Source organism: Lygodium microphyllum, chromosome 8, assembly GCF_053477565.2.
Source record: "Lygodium microphyllum isolate KBCC chromosome 8, Lygodium_microphyllum_v1.1.10, whole genome shotgun sequence".
Classification (NCBI taxonomy): Eukaryota; Viridiplantae; Streptophyta; class Polypodiopsida; order Schizaeales; family Lygodiaceae; genus Lygodium; species Lygodium microphyllum.
In genome coordinates, this window is record NC_141142.1 from 60,599,528 (window position 1) to 60,613,185 (window position 13,658).

Below are 13,658 nucleotides of genomic sequence, written 5' to 3' on the forward strand. Positions count from 1 at the left end.
TGCATACATTAGAGAATATGTCTCGGCAATTAAAGTCGCATTGCCAATGGATGGATTTGCAAAGACATGATATAAGACATGACTGTGAATTGTGAACCTTTGTTCAAACCATTAGACCATCCATTCAACATTCGACATCTGGCATCCAACACATGGCACACATTGTGAACCCACTAAGATCAATTGTTATCCAAGTTGTCAAAATCATCTAGCAGCCAACACCCAATACATGGCACACATTGTCATCCAAGTCACCTAAATCATCCAAAGCAGTTTCATCCAGGGAAAACCACAATCGAAAGAGGCACCCAAGAGCCTAACTCTAGGAATAGTCATAAAGGCAGCATAGAAGTATTGTGGAAGACCAGTGCTGATGCCAAGTCCTCAATAAAGCTTATTGCACCTCCATTTGTAGAGCAAGTCTCTATCAGTGCAAATGAGGGTTGTCAAACAATGCATATGATGTAAGTGCTACAGAATTTTATCATGCTACTCCTCATAAATATTGATATGCAAGGGATGCTGATTAACTATGGCTTATGCTTTAGTTACTCATGACATTCCTATTGCACCTACTTCAACTATAGTTGGATATTCAAGAAATTGTAATTTGTGGACTTCTACTGAGCATTTGACTAATGATTTGCTTACTTCTTGACCTTTTTCATTCCTTTGCCAAAATCCTGACTACATTGGGACCAAGTTAAAAGAAGTTGAGGATGGGTGGGCCAAAGGAGGATTTTGTATTTGAATGTCAACCATACACCACACTAGCTTCAAGATTATGCTTCAACAGATACACCTCCACAGCAAAGTCAACATGGTAGTGGAGGGCATCTTGCTCCAATACATGCACTCACTCATGTAGGTCTTCATTCTACTTCTCTAGGACTTGACAATGTCCAAGAAATAGCTCCATTTGCTTATTTGGAATGGTCATAGCAATAGAGCCTTTGATTTGAACTTAGTGGGGGTAGAAGCAAAACCAGTCATAAGAGTTAGATTCAAAGCCAAATGAGCTATTGGACCTGGTATAAGAAGAGCTTATCATTGCAACTAGCATTGGCACATGGATCCTCATCCTCGGCAAGGAGAGGACACAATTGAGCACATGGATCCTGTATAGTAGCATGAAACCACCAAATATTGTCCACCCACTCATCCTTAATCTCTTGCAATAGCAATTACTTTAGCTCCTCCAACTGCTCTAGTTGGATGACAATAGCATTGCTTTCATCTTATTGGCCCACCACCTAATACCACAACATGCTTGCCTAAGGCCACACAACATGCAATTGGTCCTCAACTTGATTTGCAAAATCTAGTTGCATGGTCTAGCAAGCTAGAAGACACTGTTGGTGCTCCTTTTGGTGGGGGATTTGCCCCTACAAATTAGCATTTTCCCTTCGAGTAGTTGCCACTAGCTTGTTGCCATGTTACCTCTAGCTCTTGTTAGATGGCTACTTGAGGCCTTTCACAAGATATGCTAGGCAACACTAGCCATAGTCCAAGCTAAACTCCTTTGAAAATGTGATGTAGGGACTAGAAGAAGGAGTCGATCAAGCAATAGTTCGTATTGTAGCCATGGTTTAGCCCAAAGAGGTACCCACCTAAACTTCCAACTTGGACAAAGAGCCACCCGAGACAACTTAGTACCCCAATCAGTACTCTTCAATAGAGGCAATTAGGTGTTTAGATCCCTTTTACCAATAAAACTAGAATCAGTAGGATTGCTAGCTTGCCTAGGATGATTCACATCAAGGGCTTGAAGGTTAAAAGGAGTAGGATCATGAGCAAAGAGTTGCTCTTCAACTCCAACTATAGTGATTTCATGTGAAGAAGGAATTGTGTGCACCACAATAAAGGAAATTGGCCCCACTACACCATGAGCTACTCATGCAGTTCAAACATCACCCAAAGTTGCATCTATTTTTAGAGTTATTGTTGCATCTTCCTACACAAACTATTCCTTTGCAACAACATTTGTACCTTGACCACAAACCACAAAAGAAGTAGCTTACTCATCAAGAGCTATGTCCAAGGAACACAATGACTCCTCATCATCAAGAAGAGGAAAGAGAAAACTCAAGTGTTGGCCAAGCTTGGTGTGAATCTTGGTCAGTTTTGGGATGCCACTTGCATGATCTTAGAACCTAGGTAGGTGAGAAGAATGGCCATCTAGTTGGGGCAAGGGATATCCACCAATAAAAATAGCTAGGCCACCTTGATAGAAATATTGAAGGATTTAGATTGAATGTAGATTTCCTCCATCAATAATCGTAGAACATCATGCTTGGTCTTGCGGGGCTCTTATTGCATATTGCTGAGGCAAAATGCAACAATCAAGGTCAGCCCCAAAATTTGATGCATTTATGAAGATGAAAATAATGTCATCACCTCCATCACTCCATGTGTCAGTAGAAGGAGGTGCTCTTGTACTAACATGGCATTCAATTCATACTGAGTGCATCCAAGGTAACAATTGACCCTACTACCAATTGCTCACAAATAGGACGTACCTTAGGTTGACCATGTGTAGTGGCCCAAGGAAGGGTATGAAAGGTAGAAGGGCCAACATTGCAACTAGGCTTCCTCAGTTTATAACTGCCTCATGCTCTAGAGGAACGATAGGATCAAATATCATAGGCCACTCTGAAGACATGGTTGCTAAGAACATGCAATGATGGAGAATGTTGCAAAAGAGAAGGCAAGAACATTACCAAGAACAATGAAGGCAAGGAGGAAATGCCAAAATGAGATCCAATTGCAAAAGACAGATGGCTTTTATATACTGTGCAGACAAGGCAAAAAGAATAACTTTTTGCACCAATGCATGTTTACCATGTCAACCCAAGGATCCATGATGACTCATAACTCCCACTTCATGAAGCCATGTCGTTGTCGAGACTATGATGCACTTGGAATAATAAAGAAAAGAATTTAAGAGGTGCCACATCAACCAAAATGTTTGGAAACTCTACCAACTAGACTATAACTCAAGCTATAGTGGAGCTAGATCCACACTTGGGTTGAAATGACAACTCCTGTCTTATAAAAAAAATGAGACCACCACCATCCGCCTTGGGATCTTCAGAAACTAGCATCATGCACTAGAGCTTCGTACCATGATAATATTGCAATCAAAACCCATTGATAGTGTGAGATATGCCCATGTAAATAAAAAGCATGGGAACCAAAATTGCAAAACATCTAGAATGGCTTGCTCAATTGGAATTTGAGTTAACCCAATAATTTTCCCATTCGAGTGTTCAAGATTAGTAGTGCTTGACCCCCTTTGAACATACACTTCTTGGAAAACCTATCAACCTTATACTTCTACCAAAGTTAGAGCTCTGAAAGCACATAAGCACTTTGTACTCTATCCTCATCCAATTGATCTAGAGCTTCAAGGTAGAAAGGAAGGGAATCCTCTAGGAAGAGCCGATCTACCACGATAATCCACATAATATGAACTAAAAATTCTAGCTATGTAATGGCTTCTAATTTGAAGGCCACTTTGAATGGGGAAAGTGAGTACCCACCTAAAAGGAGGTTTGGTAAGCCCAAACTATATCAAGAAGCTTATATCCCAAATTGTCCAATGATGCTTAATATCCCAATCCTTTTGACAATGCTCCACTAGCTTTGTTAAAATGCCAATCCATTGGCTTGAGGGTAGCACATGGTAGACTTCTTATGAATCATCATGAAGAACATAGTTCAATGCTGGATGGCTTTGTTCAAGAAATGACCACCCCAATCACTAATTAGTTCCACCAGACATCCATATCAAGTGAAGACATCATCAAAGAGACAAGGTGCCATGGACTAAGTTATGTTATCCTTTAGAGGCCATGACTTGAGCCACTTGGTATAATAATATACTTGTTCAGAGGAGTGTTGTAGGTTTGATTAGAGCGACAAAATCCAAGCCCCATTTAGGAAAGGGCTCCAAGCATTCTATTCCATGGGAAACGCCACTTGTAGAACTCCTAATACGTTTTGATGATAAAGTTGCCCTAGTAGCACTTAAAACATTGACTCCAAAGGTCCAACTACTTTCACTGATCCATGGAAATATGATCGGGCATCTTTGTGATAGTTATGAAAGCAACCATTTCTTTATATTGGGTCTCACATAAAGTAGGTAGAGAAGGATCACTAGAGGACAAAATGGAAGTCGCAAAGAGTTGCACATCCAAAAAGTTATCATCCATACTTCTTGGAACTTTCACATTGCCTAATCTGAAGGGAAAATCTACAACCACATGTTGGACTCTTGGCCTATATACCACCCAAAACTCAAGCTCTTGTAGTAGTAGAATCCAATATGCAAGGTGTTTTGCCACATTCTATTGCTTAACCATATTCTTGCCACAATCTATTGCTTAAGTAGATACAAGGAGGTAGAATGATCAATGTGGAACACAAATGGATGTGCTAGAAGATAATGGTGACCTCAATCACTCAGCCCTAACATTGCACATAAATCAATGGTACTGTAGAATTGGCTAGGTGGCACTTGCTCACCTTGAGCTTTCTTAACTTAGAAAGGACACCCATTGTCATGGTTGCCACCTTTGGTATTGGAGGAGTGGGTTAATTGGGTTGAAGGACTTTAATAATATGATCCTCAAAGGCTAGAACCAAATCTAGGAGTTAGCCCAAGGGAATATTGATAGAATAAGGTGAGAAAATATTTCTCTAGTGGGGCTTTAGCTCCCATTGTAGACCGCAAGCTTTCACTAGAATATGGATAACTTACAAATTGGACATAGTGGTTGGAGCCACTACAAACCATTCCATCACATGATGTTAGACTAATTCCTAATCAGCCCATGAAACTCTTATTCGCTATTCAATGTTGACTTTACTCTTTTTCACAATGAGTAATTACATTCATAATGGGGTCAAGGAGGTCTTCCAACACCACCATGCTAATTGAAGGCAAACATTTCAAAGGGTATTGATGTGTTACAATGGGCACAAGACTCTACTCAACATGTTGCAAAAATTATACTTTGCTCTTCCCCGTTTGGGTGGCACAAGCTCTAACATTTATTTGGGAGTTTTGCCATTCATGCAACCAAAGCTCGCATCTTCAAGTTGACACTTGATCTTCCAATCTTGAAAATGCAACAGCACAACTTTAGTGTAACAAGTTAGAATTTCAAGGCAAATGGATGGGGCCCTTGCAAAGAGTGACATGGCCACTTCCTTTCAATGGTGCCACCACAAGTTAACCTGCTATCACCAAGGTTCATGATGTATTGTTTGTTCTTATTTCAAGAAATGTAAGGCTGTTTGTCATCATGCTCTTTTGTAACTTTGTAGCTAAACATGGGTATTTTTATTTTTATTATTTAAGTATAATATCATTTATGACATGTTAGTAGATACCCTCAGAACACCCTATACAGGTAGAGCTACAAATCCACCCCTGCCTCCCTGGGAATTGAACCTGACTTTTTACGCTACGCACACAGATGCCTTGATGGCTGCTCTAAATGCTGCTGGGTGGTAGTTTTATCTGTTCTCATTTCAAGAGATGTGGGGCATTTTCCCATCAAGTCCTTTCGTAACTTTGTAGCTAGACATGGGTATTTCCAAACAAGCGTTTTTATTCGGACTTGCCTACACCATGCCAAAACAAGAAGAGCCAGTGAGGGACCATCGCTTACAGAGGCAAGAGGCTAGCCAAGCTAGTAGTTGCAGAGGACTAAGCAGGAATGAAGTGATAACACTGTGTAGCGCGTCTTCTCGACAAGATGCAACATACTCTTCCTCTGCATGCACGCAAGAGTGAATCAACATGTTATTACAGCAATTTTGTTATGTTAGTGTAGTTGATCGAGGATAGCACGTAGTCGACATTCACTGTGTTTAGGGCTTGAGTAGCATCCTCTAAACTAGCAATCGACTCTTGTATAGGGTATGGATTTGAAGATTTTGGCTACAACACACACAGATTTGCACTCTTTTAGAGTTCAAATTTTAACCAGAAGTATAATTATCAGAATCAGTCCACGTGCTAGCTGTCTTAACTTGCCAAAGTCACAAGAGTGTTGCTAGTTGTGAATCAACATGTTACAGCAATTTGTTATACTAGTGCGGTTGGGGGGCAACAATACACCGTACAATAGCCAATACCCATTGTGACCATGATTGCAGTAGCATAGCATCGCCTGAACTAGCATTCAACTGCTGTCTCAAATGTGCTTTTCTGCATTCTGGGTAATGGAGTTTCCTTTCTTAGCTCTGAAAAGCTTGCTATCGCAACCCTGCTACTTTTAGCTGTATATTCTCATCCCCAATTGTACTCGAGGTATGCATGTGCGGGATTACATTGATTTTACTTTGCCCCCTGATCTCTAGTTAGGTCAACACATGTACATGCATTGCCTCCCGCCTGTACAGGATCCTCAGCTTCTCCCTCTTTACACTAAACCTTGCTTATTTTTGTTAGGATGCTTCATGACAGTTATGCATTCATACAGCTTGTGTCTTCTTGTTGAGTAGAGGACGTATTGGTAGCAGAAGTGCAGTGTTAAGCTAGATACACAGTTCAGCTGCATGGAGCCTACAAAATTAACCACATCCTGTACCAGCCAAGGTACAAAAAATGCTTCTGCATCTTTCTATCCCTATGTTACCTTGCACCTTCAACATTTCTCCACAAGAGAGAGAGAGAGAGTTTACAAGCACTCTGAGAGCTTCACCTCCAAAAATAACTTTAGGTGAGCCTCAAGTTTACTCCTTCGTAAGCCCCAATTTAGTGAGATGTGGGGTGAACTGGCATGTAGTGCCATAACTTCATGACGTAAGAAAAGTTTACTCCTTCGTAAGCCCCAATTTAGTGAGATGTGTTAAGGTAGCCTTTTCTTGGCCAGCTCATGTCTTCTTCTCATCAAAAGGCTTCTCGCCAGAAGCGCACAGAACGATCATTCCCACAAGTGACAAATGCAGACTCGCTGGGAGAATGCTCTATCCACCTCGGAGCACCAATGTGATTGGATGGACCCCTTGATGCAACTTCTCCAGAAAGAGTGTCCCATGCAACTATCTGTATACAAATCTCAAAAAGTCTTATAATCCACTTTTGCAAAGACCATGAGATGTTACATGCTTATTGTACGAGTCAATAGAAACGATAGAATAAATGATCTTGGAACATAAGCAAGAATGGATAGTACCTCATTTGTCAACTCATCAACACTTAATATGAAATCCTCTGTATGGTTGATCACAGCCTGTCAGGAGTAATAGCTTGAGAGATTATCTCATAGTTCATCTCATATCTAACATGTCTGCATGCTTACTGGATTATCTCATAGTTCATCTCATATCTAACATGTCTGCATGCCTACTGGATTATCTCATAGTTCATATCATATCTACATGTCTGCATGCTTAATAGATTAATGAAGATTGAAACTTGCCTGGCAACTCAGCTGCTGATGTTGCGCTCCTGCATACTGCTTCACCTGCCTACCACTTCCAACTTCCCAAAGCCTTACAAAAGAGTCCTTACCACAAGAAAGTACGAACCTGATCATCAAAGGTAAATGCCCTTAATACCTTAGTATGGTGCACATGACTTTCCCATTGATGGAACACAAGAAACAACAGATTCTCACCTCTGATCTTTTGTAAAACAGGCACTTGATACTTCAGAAGAACCATGAGCCATCTCAATAACACGGATACAGCTGGCTGAAACACCATCCCAAATACGAATGCAACCATCCTTGCTTGCTGTTACATACATCCCACCATTTCTGGAATAACGCACCTGCATTTCAAAACAATTTAGCAACTGGGAAAACAGCAACAAATCTACTGACATGATACCTTTTTTGTGTGCGCATGTACGGATGCATCTCTTTTCTTCGTGAAGAAGTGTAAATTAATTTATGGAAATTTTTACATCAGGCCTTCAGGCTGACCAAGCAGAATGCAACCACTATCATGAAGCCAAATGGCTAACATAACAATACACTACATGCACAGAAACTCTCTAAAAAGCTATCAAACACCGATCCACAAGAACAATGGAAGGGGATCATCCAAAGGGTACAAACAAGGGTGGAGCGAACAAGATCCATGCATGGAGCAGCCACCTCTCCAATTATGAGGCCAGCCGAAATCATAGAAGAAATCTGCCATAAAAGCAAGCCTCACACTCGTCCCACATGGCAGTGGATACTTGAGGCTGAATGAAGTATAAAAGCATTTCTAGTCTACCAGAAGTGCCAAACACCAGTCCATCACATGAAGTGAAAGAGGCAAGGATGATGAGACTGCAACCTGGCCATGGAAGGCATCTTGCGGAGGACCCAAAAATGGACATGCATTCTCTAACCTGTCAGTGAGGTCCATACTCTGGAAATGAAGTCCCAAGCCTGTTGGGCAACAGGGCAAGAAATGAAAAGATGAACCAGAGTCTCATCATAAGTAGTGCAAAAGATACATCTGCCACGGAACATCTTTCAGGCCCATAGCACAAACCCCCAATGAGAAGCCTCCAAAGAAAAACTTTCCCATGATAGGGAAGCTTTGACTTCCATAACTAAAGCAAGCAATCACACCACTTAGCTACACTATCATGAACTAACCAAACTTTGTTAGCTTTTTCCATAATCCATCTCTTATCTTCCACCATTTTGTGGTAAATCTGATTAGTTGACCTCTTCAGAAAATCCTAGGGTTTCACAAAATCCCAATCCAACCACAGCAATATAGGTAAAGCAGTAGGCAAGGGGGAGTGCCTCCAAAGCCAATTCTCCAAGGTTGACCAAAGCAGCCTGTAACCTCTCAGTATCCGGAAGTATTGGTGAATGCGATGGAAAGAATAAATCCTTACTTGACCCAAGATAACAACATCATGGATAGTCTTCAAGCCCAATCTCACCATCCTATCAAATTTAGGCCTTTGCAGTTGCTTGTCCGGCCAACCAAGTCCCCTGGATATAGCCAAAACTTCTGCTTGCAAAGAATTTGCTTTCTAAAATCTAGAGGGTGATGTATAGTAAGGCGAAGAGACTCCTACCATGATATTATCAAGATGGTGAGAAGAAAAGACTCAAAACTTTTAAATGGTTGGGTGAAATTCAAGATATTCCAACACGAGGCCTGAGAGGTAGTGCACCCATGGGAAATGCCAACATCCTCCATTAAAAACTTGGCAATGTCAGTCCAAGGGTGATGCTAAGCACACAAAGCCTGTCAAGAGCAAACCTCAAAGCCGTCATGTGGATTTTAACATCCAATAGGGTAGCACCACCCAAGTGTTTTGGTGTTGTTACATGTTGCTAGGATACCCACACTTGGCCCATTCGATTTCCTTGTTTTGTTTAGAGCATGAAGCAGACAGGCTGCACCAGCTCATGCAACGACTTTTGCATCCATGAAAGCAATGGTAAAAAAATATGAAATCATGCGGATCATGATTGTTTGGTCTACTTTTAATCACAAGTGCAGAGGCCAACCTTGAAACTTCTAATACATAAACTTATCATGTATGCGGGAAGACATCCAATCAAGCAAAGCAGAGGATCCACATCCACCCCTATGGGATAACCCAAGTGTCGACTTATCTCACCTCAAAGAACCACAACCCCTACCACCCCAAATTATTTAAACCCCTGATCAAAGTAGATTTGTGCACATTGATATACAACCCTGAAGCGAGACCAAAAAGGCTCCAAGTTGCCATTGACCTTCCCAAGTTGGATCTTTCAACCTTGAGGAACATAAATGAATCATCAGCGAGAGACTGATCCAAAAGTTTTTCTCCGCTGGGAAGAGTCAATCCAACGATCTCACCATCAATAGCCAACTTATCTAGCAGAGAGAGCATTAGATGTGTCACTAACGAAATAGCAAGGGGCTAGGAGCCATCCTTGGTGAAACGAAGGAGTAAGAGCAACTCCCCTATTAAGCATGATATGTCCCATTGCATCAGTACTGATGATAGTAAGTGAGCTGAGATAAAGGAAGCAAAGAAGAACCCAAAGTCATATTCATCCTTATGGGATTGTGGGATCCATCCCCAAGAAGATATCTCTCATATCTACTCGGAAACCTATTTTTCCCTCTATGACATATTGAAGCTCTAGCATCTCCCTCCTATCTGCTCAAACCCAAGTGGTGAATCATTCAAGATCACAAAGGCTAGTAGTACCACACAATTATCAAAAGACCTATTAGCTGTGATATCCCCAAAGAAAAGGAGCTCTAGAACTAGAAGTGCTTGAGTTGAAAACAAAGCTGCGAGTGTGGATAATGCTCCAATGCCAATCAATCATTCCCAGGATAAGAGATACCATTTGAGGCCCAAAACCCATGGGAAACATTAAGTGTCGGAAGAAATGAACAGTTGACATGATCAAAAGCCTTTTCAATATCCAATTGTATCATAACGACCTATTGGTCAAAGGCTTTTGCATAATCAATCCCCAATTGTACATTGAGAATATTGTGCATGATATTGTGTCCCTTGATGAAACCATATTGTTGCACATGAATCAACCTCGGGAAAACTTTTGCAATCTATTTGTGATGATCTTGGAGAAAATTTTATATAGGGATCCCATAACAAAAATGGGTCTCCATTGCTTTAAAGTTTGAGGAGAGGAAATCTTTGGTGGGCGAAGCACTACAATCTTCCAATTTGAGGGCTTGCAACATGACCGCCAAACTTGCTAACAAAGATGGGCCAATGGGTCCTTAAGTTGATCCATGTATGTCGAGACTAATTCATTGGGAAAATCATCCCAACCATGGCTTTTCCTACAAGGCAAATGAGACAACACCTCCTCAACCTCCTCCTCAATGATATTGGCCTCCAAAAGATCCGCCCATTTCAAGCTTCACCTGGTCACCTACCATGCCCACAACATAATTGTAGGCAGCAAGAACTGCATCAACAAGAATTTCTTGAGGACCCAACAAAGACTTATAATACAAGAGGCACATCTATATTATAGAATGAGGCTTAGTGACTACCTCATTCTACATATCCAACAAGCACACAATATTCTCACACATATTTTTGGCAAAACCTAGCATAAAATTGATGAGTTTGGCAGTTCCTATTGTGTAAGGCATCCAAACAGGCCAAAGCTTATATTTCGCATATTGCTCATCATGGAGAGCCAACACTCTGCATCTCAACCATTTGGAGTAAGTGGTTAGCTCATTAGACGAGTCCCCAGCTTGCTACAAGGTGACCAATTGTTCCAACAAGGATTGCAAACGTTGTAATTCAGCATTTATCCCTCAGATAGAGCCTGTCTACCAAATGAAGCTATCAATTGCAACATGTATACCAAGAATCAATCATGCAATAGGAAGGATTGATTGAATCTCAAGGGAAAACGTCCTAGATGAGCCTTGAAGGCATCCATCGGGTGATGAATCATTTCCAAGTTCAGAAGAAAATGGTTAGAGAGGACATGTTGGGTATTTGACTCACGCCTCACTTACGCCTATGCTCATATGGGAGTGTCAGTGATCAATAGGACACTGGAGCACTTTTTACTCTCGGTAGGAGAGGTTTTTTCCCCCCAGACTTATAGTCTTATTTTCTTATGTGCTTATGTTACACACTTATGGGCACTTATCGTGTTCGGGTGTAAACACCCCCTACAACCCTAAGGTTTAAGGGTCATACTTTGTACTTTCATGTTACACTCTTTAAGTCTATTCTTTTGGGTGTCGTGCTTCACTCTATCTCACTCACTCTCACACTGTCTACTGCACTCAGCTGCACCTCGATCCTCTCACCCCCTCACATTTGGTATCAGAGCTCAGCTCCAGTCTGCAGTGTGTAGTCCCGACCACACCTGCGCCCTTGTATCTGCCTGTTCGTGCTCCTGCTGTACTTGCCCTGCTCCTACAGCTGACGTTGCTCCTGCAGCTGCCGCCTCCTCAGGCACCACCAGTCCCTGCGCGCACCACCTGCCTGCGCATACCATCTGCCTGCGAGTGCCACCTGTACCTGCACGTGCTGACGCTGCTCCTGTAGACGCCGCCAATCCTGGGCGCCACCTGTCAGCGCCGCCAGTTGAAGGCGCCGCCTCCTCTACCCACTTCTGCCTGCATGAGCCACCTATCCGTAGGACGCCGCCTCCTGTACCTGTAGCAACCCGCCACCAGGTTCGCCAGCCTGTTCCTGTGCGCAGACATTGCCTTGGGATCCATGCCCGTCGTCAGTCAACTGCAATCATTCTGTAGAGGTAACATTTTGCATTTTTTATTTCAACACAGGAGTTCTGCAGTAGTAGGATCAGTTTTCTGCATTGGGACACGTGCTTGTGTCTATGACAGAGACACATTAAATGCACATTCTAGGGTATTTGTGACAGAAATTTTGGGGATTTTGACATTACAGTGTTGCTGAGCACTGTTTGCACCTTGGGAAGCGTGCATTAGAGACAGTTCTTGACAGAGTACACCCTTGCACATTAATTGCAGATGTGTGCTTGCTGCAATTTCTGGAAATTTGCAGATTTCCAACCCTTACTGCTTTGACATTGCTCATTTGTCTTTGGAAATTTGTCATCATGGCAAATCAGGGAGGTGATGTATTTCCCTATGTATCCAAGGAAGACAGATTGGATGGAAACAATTATTCGCTATGGTCATTCATGATGAAGAATGTATTAGTGGCTAAGAATTTATGGGATTATGTCAGTGGAGAGGAAACTAGACCGGGAGTTGTAGCTCCCGTTACTCCTCCTCAAGGGGCACGTGGACAACGGGGACCTCAGCCCGCTCCACCTCAGCCACTTCCTCCAAGAACTGCAGCTCAAAAAGCTTGGGATACACGAGATGCACAGGCTTTGTCACTGATTGCTTTGGCAATTCAACGGTCCATCATCCCTCACATTCGTTCAACATCTTCTTCACGAGATGCATGGCTGACTTTGGAGCATATGTTTGCAAGAAAAAATGAGACTCGAATCTCTTTCTTGAAGAAAGAGTTAGAGACTTTGAAGATGAATGAGGGTGATCCTATGCAAGATCACTTGAATAAGATTCAGGACTTGCGGGAGCAGCTCATGAATGTAGATGAGTACTTTTCGGATGCACAGTTGATATCCACCACCTTGAATTCCTTACCTCCTTCGTACTTGTCTTTTCATACTGCCTTGAACCTCACCATGAGGATTGCCGAGCACCCACTCACTTTTATTCAGCTGGTTAGTTTGCTTCTAGAGGAGGAGCAAACAAGGAAAAATAGTAGTGTGGATGCTATAGTCTCTGAGCAGGCTTTTGTGGCAAGACAGAAAGGCAAAAACAAGGTGAAAAATGCTCCACAAAGTTCTGGTACTTCTGGCACATCACAGAATCAGACACAAGGGGGCACGCAAGCTAAAAAGGGAAAATGTCATTATTGTAAGAAGCCAGGCCACTATATCACTGAGTGCAGGAAGCGCATTGCCAAAGAGAAGAAGGAGTCAGGAATGTCTGTTTCTACTACTCCTTCCACTGCTAGTGAGTCCGCATCCTTTGTTGTAGACAGGGACTATTGTTTTTACACTTGCAGTTATGACATCTCTTGGGCTAATAGAGCACTTAGCTCTACAGAAGATGCGGACACTTGGTTCTTTGACAATGGTGCTTCTAGACATATTACATCTCGCAGAGATTTG

At 42.1% G+C, this 13,658-nt stretch overlaps 1 protein-coding gene across 1 annotated transcript in view; it reads right to left on the bottom strand.

Annotated features, from left to right (window-relative positions):
• Positions 1-5,995: 5,995 nt before the first annotated feature.
• The window catches only part of LOC148032360 (Transducin/WD40 repeat-like superfamily protein), a 74,506-nt gene continuing 66,843 nt past the window's right edge, over positions 5,996-13,658 (bottom strand). Inside the window, exons 11-14 of the mRNA XM_087683002.1 lie at positions 7,638-7,792; positions 7,440-7,548; positions 7,194-7,250; positions 5,996-7,063 (exon numbers count right to left, since the gene is read on the bottom strand). Coding sequence (XP_087539128.1) covers positions 6,908-7,063; positions 7,194-7,250; positions 7,440-7,548; positions 7,638-7,792 — 477 coding nt within the window. The 3' untranslated portion in view covers positions 5,996-6,907. The remainder of the gene's footprint in view (positions 7,064-7,193; positions 7,251-7,439; positions 7,549-7,637; positions 7,793-13,658) is intronic.